This window comes from Pleurodeles waltl, chromosome 8 (assembly GCF_031143425.1).
Source record: "Pleurodeles waltl isolate 20211129_DDA chromosome 8, aPleWal1.hap1.20221129, whole genome shotgun sequence".
NCBI lineage: Eukaryota > Metazoa > Chordata > Amphibia > Caudata > Salamandridae > Pleurodeles > Pleurodeles waltl.
Window position 1 is genome coordinate 661,952,697 of NC_090447.1, and position 26,166 is coordinate 661,978,862.

Here is a 26,166-nt window from a genome sequence, read left to right on the forward strand (position 1 = left end):
CTTTAGTGTCTTTTCCATTTAAGTAAACTTTAAGTGCAGTTCGGTCTATTGAATAACATAGGACTTAAGCCTGAGCAAACCCAGACTACTGGCTCCATGATGATACCACCAAGATATGTTGAGTTTGGTGTAAAAAATGTGCTTTCTCTCCCCCAACATGAATCTGGTGTTGAGGGATGACTGGCAGGCACCCAGGTGACACCCTGGAGGTTGCCCACTTGCTTGCCCAAATTCTTTGTGCTCTGGTCAGTCAGCCCGCACTTTTTCCATGCATCTGCTACCACCAAGACAGGATTCTGACCTACTGCCAGGGTAACAAAAGGTGACCCACCCCACTGGATGTGGTCACCTCAGGGGCGGATTAGCTGTAGGAACTAGCTGCCAATTGGCCACTAGTCTTCACACCCTTAACTCCCCTACATCCAGGATTTAAGGGACACCCCCGACACCAGAACCTCAGATCTGATCGACCAACTTTGAAGAATGACCAAGAGGAGCCGTGTGTCACCACAACTGGACTTTGCCAACCACTACAAAGCAAATGAGGGGTGCTTTGTCCCGGAGGCAATAGACAGGGAACTGTATGAACGACCCTAGTCCTTGGCTAAAACTCAGCACTCCTGACCAGAGGGATCCCTGTGGAAGCCAGAGGCACCCTCAGTCTCGCTTGAACTAGTCGCACTAGTCCCCTGCAAAACTGCAGGTAAAAACGCTTGCAAGATCTGAAGATTCACTGGCCATCAGGCATGCTGTGGGATCAACAAAAGCAAGGTGGTCCAGAGTCTTCTAGAAGTTGTAGTCTTGTCTGCCCCGAAGTGTCAGGCTGCTACATTGCTTCCCTAGATCCAGTGAAGTTCTGAAAACTTTTCTGCACCTTTACTGCTGCTTGTTGGTTGCCAGTTCAATAATTGACCCCCACAATCAACGCTGCAACTGCAAGGCACATTGTGCAGTCTGTATCCAACATCTGCAATCCAGCTCCAGCTTAGTTTTTGCAACCCTTTGCCAACACCGTTGTTTAAGCGGTAAAGTCAGCACCAACATGAGTCCCATTCAGCACCACAGACAGCAAAGACAACTCTGCAACCAGAAGCAAAAGGGCCAGGTAAAACTGAACGGAGTTATGAACTGGTCCTAAGGACTACACAACCTTAACACTGCAAGGATTCTAAGCAAATTGTTCTCCAAGTACTGTTTCGGTACAAGTCATATTTCTCGATTTACATCAATACAAAGTTAAAATGCCATTTTTGCTCTGCTCTAATTTTGCTACTAAAATCCATAACTCTAGTTGTACTTACGAATTTCTGTTCATTTTGGTGTCTAAACTAAGATAAAAATAAGCTCTATTTTAATAAACTTGTATCGGTTTACTTTTGAGTTGTGTTCATCTAAGTACAGCCTGACTGTTCTTTACCACACTACCATGACTGAGCTAAGGATTTACTAGCGTGAATCCATGGCCCATCTTTGGGGATTCTGAAAGTATCACATGGTGAGGATTCTCCACACCACATAATACTCTACTTTTCTATGATTTTGTTACAGAGGTGGGATCCTGAACTTGTATTTCGCAGTACCACTAATTCATAAGTGAATGTTGCATGAAAAATACACTGAATTGACTTTAGCGTAAAAAAAAAGTTTGCAATTTTTTAAAACATTTTAAAAAGGCTTAGTGCGTTAGGAAAAGATTTTCTCTAGGTTAAAAGGCACAATGTATGCTGACAAGAGTCTTCACTTGTCCATCCTGACAGCCATCAGGATCAGTGTGTATTCTAAGAGCTCTGTGCAAAGCCAGAGGCATTGGCCACAGAGCTGCAGCCAGAACAGAGGACCTTGAGAAGGCCCTCAGCCTCTGAGAAGGAGAGAAAGTAGAGAGGGACACTAACTCAGAGGGTCACCCTGCAGAGGTCAAGGAAAATGAACTGAAAGGGGAAGAAGGTGAAGACCAAAACTCTCAACTCTTCCCCAGACCACCTTCTACTGTGGGAAGTGACAGAAGACATTCAATCATACCCCACCACTGGTAAGAGGGTAGGACTCCTAGAGGAAGAGTTGGATTGAATCTCCATGGAGGAGCGAACACAAACTTGAGGGGAGGAGACTAGCCCTAGAGGAAAGGAGGGCTAACTTGGGCCTTAGTCCAAAGATGGTGCCAGCAATAATAACACCATGGAAAAGGAGGAATCCTTTGACCCAGAAAGTCCCAAAAGGATTGTCCCTAGGTATAATGATGCAGATTACATTGATAAATAGTTTGCAGTCTTTGAGAGGGCTTGCAGAATGGGGAAGGTAAAATCTCATCACTGGGGCTCTCTACTTTGGGAGTTATTCCCAGTGAAGTGTAGAATCATACTTCGGATCCTCCCTGGGGAGGTGGCTGAGTCCTACAAACATATGAAGGAGACAGTCATAGAAGGGTTTGGACTCACCACAGAAAAGTATAGGCTGATATTTGGGGACACCCAGAAAGGTCAGAACCAAACCTGGGTGGACTTAATGGACGATTCAATCAAAGCACTAGAAGGCTAGATCAAAGGCTATAAGGTGGACACTTATAATGGGCTGTATAATTTAATTTTGAAATAGCACATCCTCACTACATGTACCACAGATAAATGGTGTCATAATCTGATGGATTCTGACATTTCTTCTCCTAGAGAGCTGTGGAAGATAGCTGACAAATGGGTCAGATCCAGGATGTCCAAAAGCACCCAGAGTGGAGGTGGCCAGAAAAGGATTCACAGGCTTTCCATCAAGGGAGAGAGATGAGCAAGGATAAAGGTAACAAAAAGGAGTTCCCAAAAGGCCCCCAAAAGACTTATCAGGAGGGTGGGCCCGAGACTTCCCCTCGTCCAAAGGCCAGGGGTACCAGGGTAAGAACTGGGATCCAGTAAAGGCTTCTTGGGTATGTCCTGACTGTCATCTACAATGACATAGGAAAGGTGATGCAGCATGTTCCAAAAAGTCCCCCAGTAGTGGACAGTCCAAAGGACTGGCTAGCATAGGATTGGGGGTGGAAGTGTAATCTGAAGAGGCCAGAAGACATACTGAGGCTACTTTAGTTTACCTAGGTAAGGTTAATATTGAAGCACCCGCTGTCTTCCCTGCATGCTTGGAGATGTATAGACAATGACTAAAAATCAATGGGACTGAAGTAGAGGCTCTGAGGGATACAGGTGCCAGTGTAAATATGGTGCCAGCCAGACTGGTTTCCTCAGACCAAATGTTGCCTGATGTTAGTCCTTAGGTCACCAGCACTGACAATGAGACCAAGCTCATCCTGTGGCCTGGGCAAGCTTAGAATGGGAAGGGGTCACTGGCAAAAAAAGGTGGTTGTGTCCCCTGCCATCCCAGTAAAGTCTCTGTTGGGAAGTGGTCTAGAGACTTTGCCACGGGCAGAAGTAGAAAAGAAGGCTCTTGCAGAAATGCTGGGTCTCCCAGAGTACAGGCAGCATGTCAGGGAAGAAAAGGGTACTTGGATCCTGAATCAGTAGACCAAGTGACCCCCAACAAGAGAAAGGGCAAGAAGTATGTTAAGGCAGCTTCCCAGAGGTCAGTGAACCGGGGAGACTTCTCCTGAGGGAGATGTCCTGGTGCCTGAGGAGGGAACTGCAAATGAAGGAGCCTAGCCTGTCAGAGTTTCTCAATCAGGGGAACCCTCTAGAGAGGACCTATGACAAGGGCAAAGAATATTTCCTAGTCTAGAAGGCTATAGACAGCAGGCTGCAAGGCAGGAAGAGGGAGATGACAGTGGCACTCACATGGTCCACTGGGAGGGTGAGCTTCTGTACACTGAAGCCAAGGATCCCAAACCAAGGACATCCAGGAGAGTGGTGGTTCCCCAAAAGTACAGAGAATTCATCCTCACTTTTGCCAATGACTCTCCCCTAGCTGGACATCTGGGACAAATCAAAACCTGGAACATTTTTATTGGCCCCAGATGTCTGAAAAAGTGAAGGGTTTTGTCACTCCTGTGTGACCTGCCATGTCAGTGGTAAGACAGGTACATACCCAAACACTCTTGATTCCACTACCTGTGCTTGGTACTCCCTTTAAGAGTGTGGGAATTGACATTGTTGGATACATGGACCCTATGGCTGCATCTGTGAATAGATTTATCCTAGTGGTACTGGACCATACCACTAGATACCCAGAGGCAATCCCTCTTACTACTGCAGCTACTCCCACAGTAGCAAAGGCCCTCCTTTGGATCTTCACTAGAGTTGGGTTTCCTAAAGGGGTGGTATCAGAAAAAAGGACAAATTTTTATCTCTGCCTATCTGAAGGCAGGGATGAATGTGGGGAGAGTTACAAGTTCACTACCCCCAATTACCCCAGACAAATGGTTTAGTTGAGAGATTCAACAAAACCTTGAACTGCATGATAATGGGCCTTCCTGACAAACCTGTGGGATATCGTACCACCTTACCTATGGTTTGCATACAGAGAGGTACCACAAAAGGGGGTCGGGTTCAGTACTGTTGAACTTTTGTTTGGTCATCTAAGAGGTCTTTGGGTCTTGTAAGGAAAGGATGGGAGAGGCCTGTCAAAAAGCCCAAGCAGGACATAGTGGACTGTATACTAGGCCTGTGTTCACACATAGCACAGCATATGAAAAAAGCAACAAGAAACTTGAGGCCAGCCAGGAGCTTATTAAGCACTGGTATGACCAGATATCAGCATTGGTGGATCACCAACCAACTGGGTTTGTGATAGAGCCTGTGGCTCCCAGGGCCCTCCAGGGTGAGTGGATTGGGACCCATATAGTTGTGGAGAAGAAGGGGGAAGTCACTTACTTGGTTGACTTGGGTACCCCAGGGAACCCTCACAGGGTTATGCATGTTAACCGCCTAAAACCCTAACAGGACAGAGCTGACATGACCATTCTCATGGTCACTGATGAGGGCCAGGAGGAGGAAAGTGAACGCCTCCCTGACCTTTTGTCAAACAATCCTAGGATGGGTCAGTAGAGGGTGTAGTTTTGTCTGACTTCCTCACTGCCAAACAGCAAACTGACTGCATGCAACTCCTAGGACAGTTTGTTGAGCTCTTTTCCCTAACCCCTGGTAGGACAACATGGTGTAAATATTCAAAAAAGGGGGGACAGGGAGATTAACGGTCCAGTGTCCAGCCTCCCAACATAGCCTGTATAAATCATGAAGGATACTGTTCCCAAATAAACAAAATTACAAAGAAGACACAGGGGGACTTTATTATCAGGAGCAAAGAGAGCCCTCACACATCCTTTCAGATGTCAAGCATCATCATTGGGCAAGCTCCTCGTCAGACCAGCGCTGCAATGTCTGACGGGGCACCCCTTCGAACGAAAGGGGGCTCTTAGCCAGAGTTCTTTAAGTTAAGTAATGCCGGAGATGGATACAAATAGTGATTAGTGCCAAAATGAGTTTGATGCTTTAGTAAATCCCTTATTGCCAAGGATTTTACCCCTTTATAAGCCAGGGTACCCAGGGCATAGGTGGTGCAGTTGTCCTCAGAGCTGCAGCACAAGTTTGTGTCACCCTAGTTGACCCACACAAATTGCTGATGGCAGGCCTGCCAGAGCAGTGCAAACTGCTTGAATTCGACTGTGCCCTCTCCATGAGTGGCACAGTCCCACGCACTGACTTGCATACAAGTCAGACACCCCTAAGGAAGGCATCTGCAGCTCAGGAGGCAGGGTGCGTTACATTTAAGGTGCTGACATATAGGCAAGAACTTATATGTCTCTATAGTGTCTTTTCAATTAAACTACACTATAGGTGCAGGTCGGTCCATAGGACAACATGGGACTTAAGCCACAGAAGACCTGTGTTGCTAGCTGCATGATGGTACCGCCTAGATATGTCATGTTTGGTGTCAAACAACATGCGTTCTCTCCCCCAACATCAATTTGATGTTGAGGGACAGATCGCATGCACCCAGGAAGTTGCCCACCTGTTTACCCAACTTTGTGCTCTGGCCAGTCACACCACATTTTTTCCCATGCCTGCTGCCACCAAGACAGGATTCTGACATTCTTCCAGGTAGTGTGCACACTCCCAGGAGTCAGGAACAAAGATTGAGGCAGGAAGGAGATCACACCCCCCACCCTCCAGCCGGGCCAGTGAATGGACACTTCATGGCAGGGATCTTCAAAGGCTTCACTACCCCTATTGCCATCTGTGCTGTTTCCACGTGGAGTAAGCAGCTCCACTAACACCCAGGCACATTTGCTCATGGTCAGGTAGGAAATTATGTATGCAGGACAGTGCACACCCCCAGCAGGCTGACCACACCTCTGGGGTGAACAGTCCAGTATGTGCATTAAATGTTATTTTCTGCCATCTTAGGAGTGGCAGAATAGAGGGTTCTGTGTAAGAAAAGTTGACCCACCCCAATGGATATGGTCACCTCGGGGGCTGATTAGCTGGAAGAGCTAGCTGCCAACTGGCCATTAGTCTCCATATCCCTAACTCCCCTAAATCCACGATTTAAGGGACACCCCTGACACAAGAACCTCAGATCTGATTGTCCAACTTCAAACAAAAGTCCAAGAGGAGCCCTGTGTCACCGGCAACCGGACTTTGCCCACTACATCAAAGCAAAAGAGGGATACTCTATCCGGGAGGCCACAGACAGGGAATTGCGTGAATGACCCTCATCCTTGGCTGAAATATAGCACTCCCAACCGGAGGGGCACCTGTGGAAGCCAGAACCACCCTCAGTCTCCCTTGGACTAGTGGCACTAGTCCTCTGCAAATAACGGGTAAAAATGCTGACAGGATCTGAAGATTCACCGACCATCAGGCCCGCTGTGGGATCAATGAATGCAGGTAGTCCAGTGTATTCTGAGAGTTGTAGTCTTGCCTTTCCTAAAGTTTCAGGCAGCTACGTCGCTCCCCCCTTCTCAATTCTATTCTGCACCTTTACATCTGCCAAGTTTAGTATTGTGTCATGGACTTTACCCACGCATGCAACCCATGACACAATACTCCTCATAGATTTTGTTAGAACAAGACATGCACCATCACATTCCAATTATCAGAGCAGCTGTCAGAGTCTGCAGTAAATTCTTAGGGATGAAAGTTGGAAACAGGGAACATTCCAAGAAGAGGACATGGTTGGTTCTGATCGTGAAAAGTATCCATCATAAAAGGAAGTTGAAATGACGAACAGCACAGTAGGAGACCAAGGCCTATTTACAGCTCAGTAGTGTTTTTCCAAGCCCTTTAAGGCTCTGGAAGCAAATGTGACAATATACTCCTTCCCATTCACCTGCTGGGTGAGGCTAGTGATCTATGGGAAAACAAATTAAGAGAGCTGTTCCTTCATGATGAATTTACTCCTTCCCATCCACCAGCTGGATGAGGCTAGAGATCTATGGGAAAACAAATTAATTGAGCTGTTCCTTCATGATGAATCATGTCTCCTTACGGCGATGATGAGTAGTGCAATTTCAACATCTTTCAAATTGGTTTGATAGTAATTGTTTTAACAAAGCTGTGGAAATTTAAGGATTTACCGTATCATGCAAAACATTTCTATGCTTCTCATTAAGATAGACTTTAGAGGAGTTTAATTATCCATTGTGGTCAAGTTCAATTTTCATCCACTCAGGTTAAGAAAACATATCTGTCAGCAAGACCTCTGGAAGACCTCAAGAAGACCTTTGGAAGGCATCAAGATACATGAGTGCTGGTCGGAAAAAGTTTGAGACACGGAGACCAAACTATTAATCACTCTCAGAAAGCTGGTAAACGTTACATTAAATATTTTTTAAAGAACGTGTAGGTGGCATGTATCGTTTTCAAGTATCAGCTGGTACAAGAGAAGATAAAACATCTGCTGGAATAGATTCAAAAACACACCCATGACTAATTGCTACGTTCTGTGGGGCTAACCAAAGCACCAACTGTATGCGGAGATTGATTTGCAAAGTCTTTTTTAAAAGGTTTTAAATGTGAAAAAAGGTAATATTAACCTCTTTCCATTGAGGGTCTTGCTCAAATTGAAATTTGCAAATCTGAGATTGATTCATTTGCTTATGACTGATTGATAATTCTTTGTTCTAATAAGACATTTCTCTCATCTTCAATACACAGAAAGGCTCCACTAAATTACACAATGGATTGAACTATTTTGCCATAAGTAAAAATTGAAATAGCAGCATTAAAATATGTCTGTTGGGCCTTAAAATGAGTGGCACTGGGGTTGGAGTTTTTAATGAAAAATATTTTGACAACACATCAATCTAATGTTACTATGGTCATTTGTAGTAAGTCTAAATTAATGATACCATATATGGCTGAGCCCAGGAGGGCACTGTCGGCCACGGTGTTACTTTCTTTGTATTGTAAGTATGGTTCTTTGTTTACATGGAAAAGAATCATTCCATGTACTCCTTCCACTCAACACTTCTAATTTGATGCTTGTAATACATTAATTAAAATATGTTATATAGTATTTATAGTTAATTTTCTAAGAGTATGATTCATTGCATACTAGTAGGTATACATTATTGCCTTGGAGGTCAAACCTACAAATAAAATTACTGTAAGAAATGTTCATTTCCCAATTTTTAAATTTAGCTGCACTCGTGAATATTGATGGAAATCTTACAATGTAATTAAAAAGATCAAGTAAGACTATGCAGATGTGCACTCACACAGGTAGGAATTTGTGTTGTTATCCATTTATGCAAAATGAGTCTTGTTGTGAACCTGTTTTGCCTCAATCATTCAAAATGTATGATGGAAGTATGCACCATCAATTAAGCATTTTAATTATATCAAGTGAGACTTTGAGAAAATGGCAGAGCAAGCCCTCCAGCTGTGACAGGTTATCCTTCAATGCATCATTACGGAAGCAACACCTAGAGGCTGTTCTGCTGCATTTATTTGTGAACATTTGAAAGTATTAGCACTACATGTAATTGTGGTAGTTTCAAGCACATTCTCTTTAACAGTACACATCAAGAATCTCCTAAACAACAGATATCATGGATTTGTTTCACAGACCTGCAGCCTTCAGAGATTTCAAGAAGAGAATGCGACCATGTATTAGGCACATTCATGATAAAAAGCATCTACTACATGTTGTACGATGCTTCCAAAGGTTGCCGGAGAAGGGAAGTAAGGATGCAAAACTTCTGGCCAAGCAGGGCCAGAGTTAAAAAGTACAGATAAATATTTTTATGGAGGATCAATGACAGGGTGTGATGTCAATAGGCATGCGAAAGTAGCCTTTGTATTCCATAAATGTTGGTTTCAGGGTTGTGTGATTCATGGGAACTGTTTTCAACTTTAAACAAGATCTAAAAGCCAGCTCACCATAAATTGAAGAATAAGAAGAATAAACTTAGTAACAATTAGAAAATGTAACTTTCAGTGCTTATCAACAGAGAGAGTAAAATTTTAAAAATGAAATCAAGACTAAATATCAGACTGGTACCACTGGACGAATTTCCATGCATAGATTGTATTTTCAGCAGACCAAGGGGCTTATAATTTTCTGATGATTATGATGGTGATATTAATAATAATAAAAACACCATCAACAACAAGCATCATCATCATCTTAATGTCACAGTTCTGTTGTTCCTATTGCACTAACATTTACTAATATGATGGTATTTACTTCGGTGACTCGAGAAAGATTGATTTGGACCTGCCAGGATGCAAACTTGTGACCTACTGCTAATATACAGTGCATTGTCTGAAAATTAAGAAAGTATTTTTAAGGGACATTTTATGTTGAAAAGGCACGGAAGTAATGGCTTGTTTTTATTTTGAGACCATATTGTTTCTGTTGCAACAAAAAGAGCAGTGAAATACCCACATCTTATATGCCTGAGATTTCTGGCCTGTGGCCTAATGCTGTTTATATATTCTCTTCAACCAATGAATGGGAGAGTAAAATCAGTAATCCTTTAGTGATGATGATCAAAGATTCTGGGCTGCTATCTTTAAGATTATGAAGGCATATTCAGCGATTTCAAGCGTCATCCAATCCACAATCTATTTTCACAAAGATACACAAGAAAGGCTCCTGCAACCTAATAACCCGAAAACACACAATGAAAAGACCAATTTTTTTACAAGACCGGAGGCTCATATTATGCAGTCTTTTCTTGCTTTAATTTTGATAGCAGCCAAGAAGAAAACTATATTTCCCAACAAAAAAAGAAACTACAAAGTAACATCACAAAGGAACCATCCAATAGGACGTCGAATACCACTACTAGTATCTTGACTGCGAACAACAAGTCCTCTTTTCTTGCTGCTCGCAGTCAAGAGAAGTACCATCATTCTTTTGTCTTTACAAAGTTTTTACATGTGCTTTTGATATTAATTACTTTCTTTATATATGCCTGTATGGTTACATGTTTGTGTCATTTGCTCTGCTTTTGCCTGTGTACACTGTTTATTTTTCCTTTAGTCTAGTTACCGGCGTGTCTCCTAACGGCTGTTTTTCACCGTTGTAGATGCGCGCTCGCACGCGCGCAGCCGGCGTGTCATTTGTCTCACCTTTTGACAGCCGTCTGCATTCCTCAGGCTGCATTCCTTAGGCTCGCGACTTCTTCTTCAGGCGCGTTTTTCTTTGTTTATTCAGGGCACACTTTCACTCGCGAAGCCCTGTTTCCTAGCCAGCTGCATTCCTCACGCTCATGTCTCTGTCGACGCGTTTGTTTGGTTATTGAGGGCGCGCTTTCAAGCGAAGCCCTTTTTCCTAGTTCAGCTCCCTTGGGAGGGGCTCCTATTTCAGATACCGCCTCCGGCAGTGCTTTTAATACCTCTGCCTCGACTTTCTCCTCACGCCCACCCCTAGGCCCACACCTTTCCCTCACAGCTTCACTATTTAACCCCTTTTTTACCAGTTGAAGCTATATTTCAGGATTTTGGTAGTTTTGTCAGCTTAACTTCGTTTTTTTTTTTTTTTACAGCATATATATTTAGGGGCATATTTATACTCCGTTTGCGCCGAATTAGCGTTGTTTTTTTCGACGCAAATTCGGCGCAAAACTAACGCCATATTTATACTTTGGCGTTAGACGCGTCTAGCGCCAAAGTATGAGGAAAGAGCGTCATTTTTTTGCGTGAACGCCTTCCTTGCGTTAATGAGATGCAAGGTAGGCGTTCCCGTCCAAAAAAATGACTGCGACACAAATGCGTCGTATTTATACTCCCGGGCAAAAATCACGCCCGGGAGTAGGCGGGGCAAAAAACCCCGCATTTGCGCCTCTTTTTAACGCCTGGGTCAGGGCAGGCGTTAAGGGACCTGTGGGCTCAAAATTAGCCCACAGCTGCCCTCCCATGCCCCCAGGGACCCCCCCTGCCACCCTTGCCTACCCCAGGAGGACACCCAAGGATGGAGGGACCCATCCCAGGGACATTCAGGTAAGTTCAGGTAAGTATACATTTTTATTATATTTTTTTTTGGCATAGGGGGGCCTGATTTGTGCCCCCCTACATGCCTCAATGCCCAATGACCATGCCCAGGGGACATAAGTCCCTTGGCATGGCCATTGGGCAAGGGGGCATGACTCCTGTCTTTACCAAGACAGGAGTCATGTAAATGGCGTCTGGGCGTCGTTAAAAATGGCGCAAATCGGGTGGAGGCGATTTTTTAGCGTCAACCTGACTTGCACCATTTTTAAGACGCCCTAACGCCATTTTCCCCAACGCCGGCGCTGCCTGGTGTACGTGGTTTTTTTCCACGCACACCAGGCAGCGCCGGTCTGCTAGCGCCGGCTAACGCCATTCAATAAATACGGCGCCCGCATGGCGCTTCAGAATGGCGTTCGCCGGCGCTAAACTTTTTGATGCTAAACTGCGTTAGCGCAGTTTAGCGTCAAAAAGTATAAATACGGGCCTAAATTACTTTCTTCATGATGGTTGAAGAAGACGACTCACAATTTTTTCAGGAATTTTTAAAGTCCTTTATTAAAGATTCTGTCCAACAGGCAGTTTCTGTTTATATGCTTGACTTAACAATGAATTTAGAAGCCTCCTTTTCCAAGATTATGTCTGCTTCTGATATGCCTTCTACGAAAGGCAAGAAATGTGCGGCCACTCTTCCAGGGCCCTCAAAAGGAGTTTCTTCTGGTCTTTCCACCCGAGAGGTATCCAAATCGGGAACCCCTTTCTCCCCGCTCCACATTACCCATTTAAGAGACACTGATGATGATGATGACTCTCCTAGTCATACAGATGATATGGACGGATCTTCGGATCCATTTTCTTATGGGCCTCCGGAGAAAAGGCGCAGAATTTCTCCTGGTGACGGTGGTGACGCTCACCCGGTGTCTCAGATTTTGGTGGACCATTCTGGTGAACCCATGTTCGATCCTTCCCTGATAGTTCATCCAAACTCAAAAGAATGGTATCCTGCTGACCATGTGGCAGACTATGTCTCCTTTTTCTTACGCCATTCTCTAGACAAGGTTACCCGGAATAAAATGAAATCCGAATGTCCTCGTCCCTCTTTACCTGATAATATCACTGCTACCCTGGTGATTGACCCTAATATGCTCATGTTCTTTACTAAATTTGGTAAAGACCCTAAGAAGGGTGTTGATAGAGCCTGGTCAAGTTGCCAGGATAAACTTCTGGATTTTGTGGGTCCTCTCACCAGGATTTTTGATTTGGCGAAGGAAGCCAAAATGGAAAACTCTCCAATTGATCCTGTGGTTCTCTCTAACTGGGCGCAATGCGCTATCTGTATGCTGGGCAATGCGAACACCCAATTGTCCATTCAAAGAAGGAAAAGTCTCCTGCTCAATATTGACCCTAAACTGACATCTTTGGCCTCTAAGGATGAGGGCCCTTCGGCTAAAAGCCTATTATTTGGAGACTCCTTTATCAAGGATCTGGGCAAGTATGTCTCCACCTTCGCCTCCCTGGACAAGGCTCAGCTTTCTATTAAAAAGATATTTTCATCTCTGGTTTTTGCCAGGGCCGGCAAAGGCAGGAGTCGCTTTGCCGGCTGTTCCCTCATAGGTCAATATGCCAATCGAGACTCCTACAACCAGCAAACCCAGCTTGATACCTACACAGGATACAAGCCACGATTCTACCCCCGCCGGTCAAGAAGCTATCGACACAGGGGCTACGTCAACAAAGGAGAACAAATCTCCGGTAAGTGTTTCCAATTCTGGCCTTCCTCCAGTAGGAGGCAGACTAGCTCTATTTCTAAATTCATGGCTGCTTCTCACATCAGATCCCTGGATAATTCAAACCATTCAAGGTTACCTTTTAGAGTTTTATCAACCCCCTACTCAGTCTCTTTTTCCTCTTCCCCTTGTGTTTTCCCAAGAACAAAATCAACTTCTCCACCACGAGATTCAGTCTCTCCTCGCCAAACATGCCATAGAGCCAGTTGTGTTTGACTCTTCAGCTTTTCTCAGTCCCATTTTCCAGGTCCAAAAGAAAAATCAGAAGTTTCGACTAGTTCTGAACCTAAACAATTTCAACAATTTTGTGGTTTACCAACACTTCAAGATGGAGACTATCCTCCACCTCAGGGATATATTGCTTCAAAACGACTGGTTGGTCAGACTGGACCATCAAGATGCTTACCCCAAGGTTCCAATTCACCCCTCACACAGAAAATGACTTCAATTTCAATGGCAAAACTCTTTCTACCAATTCAAAGTTCTTCCTTTCGGACTCTCTTCCGCCCCTTGGTGTTTCACCAAGATTCTCAAACCCGTCGTGGCTTTTCTCCGCTCCCACGGTGTTTCCTCTGATTCTCTATCTGGACGATTTTCCCTTGATGGCACAAGACAAACGCCTTCTCCTCGTTCACCTACAGTTTTTTCAAGATCTTCTTCTCAAATTGGGTTTCCTCATCCATTTCCAGAAGTCAGCTGTGGTTCCAACTCAAAAATTTGAATTTCTCGGTTTTCTCATAGACACTACTCGTTCAATTCTTCAACTTCCCCAGCACAAGGTCTCCTTAATCAAAAAAGAAATTTGTCAATCCCTGTCCCTTCCTCACATCTCCCTCAGAACTCTGGCTCGTTTAGTAGGACTCCTCGCCTCCTCTATCCAAGCCATTTTCCCGGGTCCGCTACACTATCGCGCCCTCCAACGGCTGAAGATTCGCAATCTTCACAAGGGTCTGGCCTATTCCGATCCATTGGTTCTGGATTCCGAGTCCAAGGAAGAGCTTCTATGGTGGTTGACTCACCTAGACGCCTGGAACGGAATAACTATCTTCTCTGCCGCCCCAGATCTTGTATTAGAGTGCGATGCAAGTCAGACCGGTTGGGGCGCACGATGTGGCCAGTTCTCGGCTGGAGGCGCATGGTCTCTGAAGGAGTCCTTCTTGCACATAAACAGTTTAGAGATGCTTGCAGGTTCCTTTGCCATCTGCTCCTTTACAAAGGACAAGGTAAGCTGCACCATTCTACTCAGAATGGACAACCTAACTGCCGTCAGATATATCAACCATCTAGGGGGCACCAGGTCCAAGATTCTGTCTACCCTGGCAAAGCATCTTTGGGAATATTGTCTTCTTCGACAAATCTCGGTAAGAGCGGTTTACCTGCTGGGCAATCTGAATACAGTTGCAGATTGGTATTCCAGACATCTTCACGACTCCAGCGACTGGCAGTTGCACCCTTCAATATTCAATCACCTTATTTCCATCTTTGGAGAAATGTCCATAGACCTTTTTGCCTCTCGCCTCAATTCTCACCTTCCTTCCTTTTTCAGTTGGAGGCCGGATCTGCAGGCTCTAGCCACGGATGCTTTCTTTCAGATTTGGCCGTCATCTCTTCTTTACGCTTTTCCTCCCTTCCTCCTCATTCCTCGAGTCCTTGCACAAACGCGCAGACACCAATCCACTCTAGTTCTAATAACCCCATTTTGGCAGGCTCAGCCGTGGTATCCAACTTTATTGGAATTAACAACCGACCGACCCATCTGGCTTCCTCACTTCCCCGACCTCCTCTTAGATCCCCAAGGTCGACAACATCATTTGGTTCTCAACAATTCCTTGTTCCTCATTGCTTGGAAGATTTCAGGTTGTCCTGGAGAACCCCAGGAGTTTCGGAAGATGCTCTCAAACTCATCCAGCAGGCCAGGGCCCCTGGTACCTCCAAGGCTTACAAATCCGCATGGGCCATTTGGTGCAGCTGGTGTATGGACAGGAATACAGATCCCTTTTCAGCTGATGTAGTATTGGTTGTGAATTTCGTTGCTTCCTTGGCCTCCCAGGGTAAGGCCTATAGCACTATCAACACTTACAGATCTGCCATCTCTGCTGAGCATCATAGAGTCAAAGGCAGACCGATTGGTGAACATCCTCTCATCTGTCAACTTTTAAAGGGAGTAAGATGTGTTTTCACTCCACCTTCTAAATATAATATTATGTGGGATGTCAATCTAGTGTTAACAATTTTTACAGTTTGGCCGGATAATGAATTCCTCTCTCTTAAGCAACTTTCCGCGAAATTGACTATGCTTTCGTGTCTCGTTTCACTTAAACGTGTTTCGGATGTTAAAGCCTTAGATGTTACCTCCTTTTTCTTCTCTCCTCTTGGTGTTTCTTTTCAAGTTAGAAGACGTACTAAAACTAATTTAGCATCGGTCAATTATCCATTTTTTACCTCTCAACCCAAATTGTGTGTTGGAAATTGTCTCAAAACTTATGTGACTCGTACTGCAGATTTGAGATCATCCTCTGCCTCGCAATTACTTATTTCCTTCCAGAAACCCCAGAAACCTGTTTCTTCACCTACCCTAGCTCGTTGGGTCAAATGGATGATGTCTCTAGCGGGGATTTATATAAATTCTTTTGGAGACCATTCTGCCAGAGGGGCTATGGCTTCTCGGGCTTTTTGGGCGGGATCCTCTTTACAGGATATTCTCAAGTCTGCAGACTGGTCTAATGAAAGTACCTTTAGAACCTTTTACTGTAAACCAATTTCTCATGTCTCGGATTCTGTTATTGCTATGCTTTAAACATGCATAATGTGAGCCTCCGGTCTTGTAATAAAATTGAGATTTTCCTAGCCTTGGTGTCTGAAAGGCTAGATTTTATTAAAGACACAGAGGCGAGTATTATCCCGCCACTAGTTTAACCCTCCCTGTTCCTTTATTTCAGTTCCAACTCCCTCTTCCAGCGTTGGCTCTTCATATTCTACATGATGTACTTCCACCGACACTGGAATCTGTCATCAGTGGATATCCTTCCCGGACTCCTCTCTACACTCGTCATCTTCAGGATTGCTTTATGGACATTGTGACACTAATTTCAGTTTTTTATGTCATCTTGTTGGTTACTTCTCTTTAGTTTTCACATCAAGAAAAGAGGACTTGTTGTTCGCAGTCAAGATACTAGTAGTGGTATTCGACGTCCTATTGGATGGTTCCTTTGTGATGTCACTTTGTAGTTTCTTTTTTTGTTGGGAAATGTAGTTTTCTTCTTGGCTGCTATTAAAGAAAAGACTGCATGATACTCGCCTCCGTGTCTTTAATAAAGTCTAGCCTTTCAGACACCAAGGCTAGGAAAATCTCAATTGAAAGCCAACACCACCTCTACAGAAGAACCCACTTGTCCTTGCACCAGTGACAGCACATAAAGGATATCTAGATGTTTAACCAGGCAACCTGTGTTTGATAGAATTGTTAACGGTTTCTGTGCTCTTCAGTGCACACACATCTACTAGAAATTCAGTTTAACATATAAACGTTAGAAAGTATAATTGCGCAAAAACAGGCACACAGCTGTGCCCTACGTGAATGCACACCTTGATGCTGCCCCTGATAATGCATGAGAGAATTTAGAAAACTTAGAAATGCTGTTTGCTCTGAAACCCGAAAACACCGCGTAACAAATGTGATCAGCTCTCAAGAGAATGATTATTTTTCATCTTTACGGCTATAAAGACAGGAGTGGATAAATATGTGTTTTCAGTTATTGAACTACAAAGAATATCTCCACCCATAGACTGATTCGGAAAATATACGGGCTAATGTATGCACTGCAAACAGCACAGGTTAGAAACAAGTGAGGCTATTACCGCTCTGTAATTCCGAGACGTGTTTTCTTCAGCTCCGGCACTATCTCAGAAATGTTTCGAATTAACTGTATGAGCAGTTGATGGTGCGGTTTTAGAAAATAAAAATGCAGGGACCCTCTCGAGCACGATGCACTGCAGCGTCAATATTAAAAGATGTATGACACTTGTTATGGGTTGAATACAGAAGTCCACAACGCCTGCTTACCTGAAGTTGATCTTCCAGCAAAGCGGTAGCTTTGTCTCCACTGTTTTCGTCCACGACTACCACCATGTGAGTGAGAGAATTCACTCGAACCTGCTCCTGCTCCAAATCGTCTTGCAGCACCTGAAACCCATCCACAGAACACGTTTAAAAAAACACATATAGCACACAATGTAACTTCAATTAACCAGCCGTTACTAGAAGTATTTAAGTGTTCTCCTTGTTTTGACATGCCCCCAATAGAGAAGAAAAGCTGTAAAAAAGAAAAATGTTTTAGGCGCAAAGGAACTGTTTTTTAAATAGAGTAACCGCTCTAAAATATCAAAGTCTCTTGTCAGTTAAAGGTACGTTTATTGTTTCCCCAAAAAAGAGGTCTGCCCCATAATGCAGACCTACACGTGCCTTAGTTTTACTGGTTGCCTGGGAGATTTGTTTTGACTGCTAAGTTCAAACATGTTAGCTTAAGGTGTAGGTGTTGTCCCGGAAATAAAGTGCAAATGAATACAATGCCCCTTAAAGGTAAATTGCTTTTTGGGCCAGTGCTTAATTTATGAATCAAAAGGTGCCCACGCGGCTGCTGCGAACACAGAATACTGAGGCAGCGTAATACTGAGGCCATCTCGTGCCTCTTTAATCCATTTGAAGCCACTCCCTGCCCCTTCAGCTCACTTTTGCAGCTTTCTGCTTTGTCCCTTGGTGACGCTTTTTGGTTGGTTTCTTCTTCTGTCTTTCCCAAATGTTTTTTGCTAGCAGTAAATGCTTGAGGCAGAAAAATAAGTACCAGCCCTCAAAAATAAGTGCCGGTGCTCCGTACAGGAAACAACCGGCACAAATTAAGCACTGGTTGAGGCTAATATGACCCTGTAAGCCTGTTATTGCAGCGAATAATGTTACTCAGTGACACACATACGACAGTAAATATGTGGGTGTTTAAAATCTTGTGTCCCTCTGTCAGCCTTCGGATTTAGGTTAGCCAAACAGCACTGAAGCTTTTAAGTTTTCAATTGCTTCACTTTAACTTCGACAAATGCGCCTCGTGATGGAATTTGAAAAAAAAAAATCTCAGGTCTAAGACATAATGTAAACAGTAGACAGAACCTCAGGTGGATAGCTTGTTTGAATTCTATTTAAGGAGCAACGAAATATCAAATCATTTGATGTACAAAAAACAATGTTAGTTGTTACTAATCGCAGTATACTGATTAATCAGCATTGTAGAGTGATCGGAATATACAGGAACAACACATGTAGTTTCACTTTGAAAAAAAAAAAATTGTGAACATAGGGGCATATTTATACTCCGTTTGCACCGAATTTGCGTCGTTTTTTTCGACGCAAATGCGACGCAAAACTAACTCCATATTTATACTTTGGCGTTAGACGCGTCTAGCGCCAAAGTTCATGGAGTTAGCGTCATTTTTTTGCGTGAACACCTTCCTTGCGTTAATGATATGCAAGGTAGGCGTTCCCGTCTTAAAAAATGACTCCGATGCATATGCGTCGGATTTATACTCCCGGGCAAAAATGACGCCCGGGAGTGGGCGGGTCTAAAAAACCTGCATTAGCGCCGGATTTTAGCGCCTGGGTCAGGGCAGGTGTTAAGGGACCTGTGGGCTCAGAATGAGCCCAGAGGTGCCCTCCCCTGCCCCCAGGGACACCCCCTGCCACCCTTGCCCACCCCAGGAGGACACCCAAGGATGGAGGGACCCACCCCAGGGACATTAAGGTAAGTCCAGGTAAGTATTTTTTTTTATGGCATAGGGGGGCCTGATTTGTGCCCCCCTACATGCCACTATGCCCAATGACCATGCCCAGGGGACAGAAGTCCCCTGGGCATGGCCATTGGGCAAGGGGGCATGTCTCATGTCTTTGCTAAGACAGGAGTCATTTCAATGGGGGATGGGCGTCGTAAAAAAATGGCGCAAATCGGGTTGTGGCGATTTTTTTGCCTCAGCCTGACTTGCACCATTTGTGGACGCCCATACGCCATTTTCCCCCTACGCCGGCGCTGCCTGGTGTACGTCGTTTTTTCTAACGCACACCAGACAGCGCCGGCGGCTAACGCCGGCTAACGTCATTGAATAAATACGGCGCCCGCATGGCGCTTCAGAATGGCGTTAGCCGGCGCTAATTTTTTTGGCGCAAAACTGCGTTAGCGCAGTTTTGCGTCAAAAAGTATAAATATGGCCCATAGTGTGTCAGTGCCCCACCACCAACCAACAAGTGGAAAAACATTTAGGAAAAATAAGGGCACATGACATAAAGTTCCAGTTCCACACTTTTAAGTACAAATAGGCTCACCTTCTCACAATAAAATTTCAGCCGCACTGTTTCACAAAAGTCCAAGGGGAGCTAGGCCAAGCCTAATATATCACAAGGAAGGATGTGTAATTCATTGCTGTTTTTCTGCTCCTTTACACATAAGGCATTCAAAATGATAATTTAGAAAAAGTCAATTAGGTAAGGAGCTTGTCATGCGTTTCAGCACCACTGATTAATCCCTTGCTACTAGGTTTTTTCCTTCCAAGTGCTAAGCCTTTTTTGGCTATTTGGGATAGTTTGAGCTTAGGCCTCCATAACCTTTTTGTCTGCATAAGCTGTCCATGCCAAATGTGTTTTCTTTTTGCCCAACATCCTGGGAATGCAAAAAGTGGCCGGGGTTTGAGGATTTTCCTGGAGAGAACTCAGATAATAGGCAAAGATAGCAACATTTTGAGTTTTTGGAGAAAAATAGGGAAAAGGTGCCCCAGACATAAGTGTCTGTTATTTTTTTCCTAAAAATGGCATCCATGGCAGTTTGCTGTACTAAAGCCACTATCTTCTCAGCTTTCAGAAACATGTCGAGCTGAATAAAAAACAAAACAAATTGTGTGTCACAGTTTTGTAATTTTGCTAAGAGGAGGCCTGTTTTCAGTATTTTTTTTGGGGACGCGCTGAACTTTGCCTGGGGAACTACACATCCCAGACTGCTCTTGGCCCCTGGAGGCGTCCATCTTACCTGCTCAGCTGCTCGCACTTGTGCCGATGACCAGCGATATATACTGCTACCTAGATCACCGCTGCAAGGGACACGCTGAACTTTGCCTGGGCGAGTACACATCCCAGACTGCTCTTGGCCCCTGGAGGCGGCCATCTTACCTGCTCAGGTGCTCACACTTGTGCCGATGACGTCCGCTACATAGCGCTACCAAGATCACCGCTGTGCGGGACATGCTGAACTTTGCCTGGGAGACTACACATCCCAGATGCTCTTGGGCCTTGGAGGTGGCCATCTTACCTGCTCAGCTGCTCACACTTGTGCCAATGACGAGCACTATATAACGCTGCCAAGATCACCGCTGCACGGGATGCCCTTAATTTGCCTGGGGGACTACACATCCCAGACTGCTCTTGGCCCCTGGAAGCGGCCATCTTACCTGCTCAGTTGCTCACACTTGTGCTGAGGACAAGCGCTATATAGCACTACCAAGGGCGGGCCCGTCCACACCCATCGGGGCCTGAAGGAGGCTTGGCCAGGGCCACATCTCTACCATTTTTGCTTATTTCTGTTTTGCTTAAATCAAACTGGCCTCATAGGCGGCTACTGTAGCTGTTATATTTTGGTAGGGGGGATTACTGATCTAGCAGGCCCGGTCGGGCCTATTTATTTACTATTCATTACAAGTGATATTGCATATGGGTAAAAGAAAGGTGGCAGAGGGTGGGGCTGAGGTAGTTCAGAACAAAAAACATAAAAATTGGAAGCATGCAGCAGACAACTATGTGCTGACAAGGACTGACAATCTTCTAGTTGAATGCGAGAAAATATTGACCTCACTCCCAGATAATACCCCTGGAACCACCCAGGGGTGTGTTCCCCCCGTAAATTTGGAGGTTAAATGCAGAAAAATTTAGACATGTTTAAATCATGAGAATTTCAGGGGTCTGCACACGAAGGGAATGTGGGAGGCGGGGCATGTCACTCACACTACACCAATGCGGGCAAACAAGTCGTCATTTGACAATAGTAATGTTCTGCTCTACAGTAACTGTTTTAGTCCCTTAAGAGACATACTAGACTCACACGATGATCCTTTCACCAATACTATGGCAGGTGAGACTTTAGCTACAATTGTCGCCCCAATGTGGTTGAGTCCCAACATCTCTCTCATATACAAGATTTAAAGGCTGAGGTGGCTGAACTCTATGGTATCTACCTTAAAAAAAAAACTTTACTTGTATAGCGCACTACTCACCCGTTAGGGTCTCAAGGCGCTGTACGCATACCGCTGTGGAACCGCTCCTGGCTTTTCCCTGTGAGGTGCCCACTCCTGGGCAACCTCCAAGGTGAAGCCAAGCATCCCAGCGCTGTTGGGGCCGTTGTGGAGATTAAGCAAGCTATTGCCCAGAGTTACTGAGTGGGACCCAGGAATTAGATTGGGCACTGATGTGAGAATTATCAGGTCTGAGGAAATTGAGCCCAAGACCCGCTGAGGCGGGAATTGAACCCTGGTCCTGGGCTAGATTTCTGCATCAGGGTCTACTGCTCTAACCATTGAGCCACACTTCTCAACTTAATCCTTAATCCTTAATCTCTATGGTTAGGCAGATGACTGCATCAGATGGGTTGACTACATTGGCTGGAGCCATGGTCTTGCATCTAGTACTCCTGGTCCATTATCTATGTTTCCCAACTTCCCTTTGCCAGTCAATAACAAGTGTCTTACCCCCTTGACTGGCTCTGCTAGTTCTAGTCTGCAATCTTCGCCAGGTTCCCAATTGTAGTGGCATGGATATGGTCAAGGAGCCAAGAGTCTTTTGTCAACCTTTCAGGCCTGTGGGTAATGGTACCTCCAATTGCACGTGAGGCTTTGTTACTGACAGGCATAAATCTACCAAAACGTTCCTGCTAGTCAATGTAACTAAGCTACATCCTGCTGCATCTAGGGAGGGTGTAGAGGCCATTAAAAACAAGGTGATTCATTGGATACATTACATAAGAGGTTGTCATTCTGTGATCCATGAGGACATAATTAGGGCAGTAGGGAGACCAGATCCTGCTACGCTATGTGACATGATCAAGTTGACATTCAGGGATAAGGGTATGGTAGATAATCTGGTGGCTTTAGATGCTAGAACATGTCCACCAAGGAATTCACAGATCCAGTTCAAATACCCTAGGCTCCATACGCACCATAATTCTTGACCTCTCCCTTGCCCAGGGGGTAGTTCATGAGGTTTAAATGATAATGACTGACTCAGTGCATCATCTGAGATCTTTTTAGCTTATTCACCATTGAGTTCTGCTTTGCATGATATAGCTGGTTCTGGCATTAGTGTTCTCTCCACTCCTGTCCCTGAGTCTATTAGTTCCTCTACCTCTGACATCTTTTGCCAGGCATCTCAAAACCAGTTAGTTAATTGCCCAGCCAATGGTGCCACCATCACATCTATGTTGCACCTGGCATCTCATAATGAGGGGGTACGTCTTGTCTCTTGGAATGTGGCAGGTTTAAGATCTACTGCTTCCTTGCCAGCTTTTGATCAATTTATTGAGGGTTTATAATATCTGCCTCTTCCAGGAAACATGGGCAGTGGATTCGCTTTTTTGGTATGGGTTGCTGAATTTTCATATTCCAGCACTTCCTAGCAAGAGGGGTAGACCCTGTGGTGGTTTAACTACATAGGTCAGAACAATATTAAACTGTAGTATATTACAGTTACCCATTGACTCTCTTGACATATTAGGTATTCAGTTATCATTTGGGTCGAAGTCCGGAGTAATCATTGTTAATATTTATGCAAGAGGGGTTGGGGGTCCTGTGCTCTAGTACACTCCTCGTGTTGGAAGCGTTTTTTAGGCATGCCCTTGGTATTTAAAAATCATTGTAGGAGGTGACTTCAACGCCACTTTCGAGCCTTTAGACTGGGATGATCTCAGCTCCACATATAAGGAGGATCAGATGTGGTCTGTTCCATCCATTGACATTCCTCCCATCAATAGGTGGTCACAAGTAGCCATGCAGCTAAAAGACTTGACTATGGAATTTGGGCTCAGAGCACTTAATGGCAGAACTAAATCAGATGTCAAGGGCTGTCATATGTATAACAAAATCAATCATACAAGCAGAACAGATTTACTGCTTAGTTGATTTGAGATTTTGGTCTGTCCAAATGCTTGCTGTATGTAATCAATTGTCTATTTCTAGTATTCCCACTATTTTGCTAATGGACATCAGTATGACCAACGACAAAAGACATTTGAAGTGGCATCAATTAGCAGCGCGGCCACATATTTTAAGTTCTGTCAATGCTGTTGTGAGGTCTTGGTTGGCTCAACTAGAGGCGGGCTCTACAACTAATAACACACAACTAATTACATCTCATGTTCTTTTTTTTAAAGCATTGCAGCCCATCTCATGGTAGGTGGTAGTTTTGGTGGCAAAAAACGCAAAGGGAAGCATTGTTGGTATAATAAGGACTGTCAGGCTTCAAACAAATTACTGGTCAAAGCTATCAAAACCAAGGATATAGCCTCTATCCACATAGCCAGGAAGTCTTACATGTCTGCTATCTGTAAAGCCAAGCACATGTAGGATGAGAAATGGTGGGCTGCAATGAATGAAGCTGCATCTGATATGGATTGTGTAAAATTTTGGTCCCTGGCCGCGTGAGGCCCTGATAATGGTGTATTGTGTGTAAAAGCAAACAATACTCCATCAGAGTGGATTAACCATTTCAGTCAATTATACTCTGCTGATTGTTCTAATGTGATGTGAGCAGAACTGGGCTCTTCCTGCTATTACTGATTAAATGCCCAACTTTCCAACTTTATAATGGTTCACTCTTTCTGATGTTGTGCACTCATTGTGCACACATAAGCGTTGCAGGGCATCTAGCCAGGACGGCGTTCTGGCAGACTTGTTTTTGACTGACATGGATGCCTGGTCTAGATATATCCTTATTATATCTAATGCAATAGGGGCGGGGGCACCAATTCCTGATTTATGGAAGGGTGCCATTGTTGTACCGATCCATAAAAAGGGCGATGGACCCTTTCCCTGTAACTATAGGTCTACCAGGTTATTTGAAAACATTTCTGCCACTGCCTCTTGGGGAAGATCCAGGATTGGATATCTGAACATGACATTCTTAGCCCACTGCAAGCTGGTTTTCGCATAAACACATTTGCCTCATATTTCTGTGGTGGAAAGTTCTGGAATCTGCAGGAAGCCACACACTTTCCACCTGTCATTCCCCCAAGTCTCCTAATAAAAATGGTAACTCACAAGTGTGGGTAGGCATAGTGCAGTGACTGAAAATGGCCAAAAACGCAAAATGGGTTCAGCTCATTTTTCTACCGAAAACTGACCTTCTTTTTCCAATATGGCTAGCTCTAGATTTTGGACCCTAGCTCAGCTGGCACCTAGGGAAATATAGCCAACCAGTACATTTTTTAAAACTAGACTCCTAGGGATTTCCAGGGTGGATTCACTTGTGGGGCTCTCACCTTGTTCTTTACCCAGAATTCCCTAATAAACCTCAAACCTTGACTAAAAAACACATTTTCCTTATATTTCTGTGATGGAAAGTTCTGGAATCCATGGGGAGCCACAAACTCTCTTCCACCTGGCATTTCACAAGTCTCTTAATAAAAAGAGTACCTCACTTGTGTGGTTAGACCCAGTGCCCACAACAGGAAAGGGTCCAAAATGCAACATGGACGCAACACATTTTTCTTCTGAAAACGGACTCTCTTTTTCCAATGTGGGTAGCTCTAGATTTTAGACCCTAGCTCAGCTGGCACCTAGGGAATCTTAGTCACCCTGTACATTTTAAAAACTAGACACCTTGGGGAATCCAAGGTAGGCTGACTTGCATGGCTCTAGCCACATTTATTACCTATAATCCTTTTGCACACCTCAAACTTTGACTGAAAAAACACATTTCCTCACATTTCTGTGATGGAAAGTTCAGATATCTGTGGGGAGCTCCAAACCTCCTTCCACCTGTCATTTCCCAAGTCTCCCCATAAAAATGGTACCTCACTTGTGTAGGTAGAGCTAGTGCCTGCAACAGAAAATGTCCCAAAACACAACGTGGACACAGCACATTTTTCCACTGAATAATGACACTCTTTTTTCAACGTGGGTAGCTCTAGTTTTTGGACCATTGCTCAGCTGGCATCAAGTGAAACCTAGCTAACCTGTACATTTTGTACAATTCACCACTGAGGGGAATCCAGGATGGCATGACTTGCGTTGATCCCATGAGGTTTTTTTTACCCTTAATTCCCTACAAACCTCAATATTTGCTCGAAATGACACATTTTCCTTGTATTTCTGTGTTAGAAATTCTAGAATCTGCAGGAATCAACAAAATCCCCACCCCCACCTGTATTGCACCACCTGTGTCAATAAAAATGCTGCTCCACTTCTGGGGCTGGGCTTAGTGTGGAAACAGGAACAGATCAAACTATTGATTATGGAAGCCCTTGCGTGGAGACTCCTATTGACCTTAGTTGGATCAATTCCTGTCGCTAATATTAGGCCCAGCCACACAAGTGGGGCAGAGCTTTTATTGCCAATGGTGGGTAGTATCAATTTTGTGGATTCCTGTGGATTACGGAAGTTTTCATCACAGACATGTAGGGGAAATACGTGAACTCAGGCAAAGTTGGAGGTTTGCAGGGCGTTGTGGGTAAGAAAACATCATGAGATTCAGACAAGGCACAAAATCCAGGAATCCTCTAGTTGTCTACATTAAAAAAATGTCTGTGGTTAGTAGGTTTCCATGGGTGACAGCTTGGCATGGCTCTGTTGTTCATCTCTCAGTGTAGCATTTTAGGGACTTTTGTTTCAAGTTCCCTTGGCCCGCCCAAACAAGTGAGGTGCTGTTTTCATTGGGAGACTTGTAGGAATGATGTGTGGTAAGAAACCTGTGGCTCCCCACAGATTCCAGAAGTTTTACT

At 44.4% G+C, this 26,166-nt stretch overlaps 1 protein-coding gene across 4 annotated transcripts in view; it reads right to left on the reverse strand.

Annotated features, from left to right (window-relative positions):
• The window catches only part of DMD (dystrophin), a 6,960,831-nt gene that overhangs the window by 5,412,825 nt on the left and 1,521,840 nt on the right, over window positions 1-26,166 (reverse strand). For all 4 annotated transcript variants that reach the window (XM_069204753.1, XM_069204754.1, XM_069204752.1 and 1 more), the window contains one exon: window positions 17,220-17,339. In XM_069204753.1, the coding sequence (XP_069060854.1) occupies window positions 17,220-17,339 (120 nt within the window). The remainder of the gene's footprint in view (window positions 1-17,219; window positions 17,340-26,166) is intronic.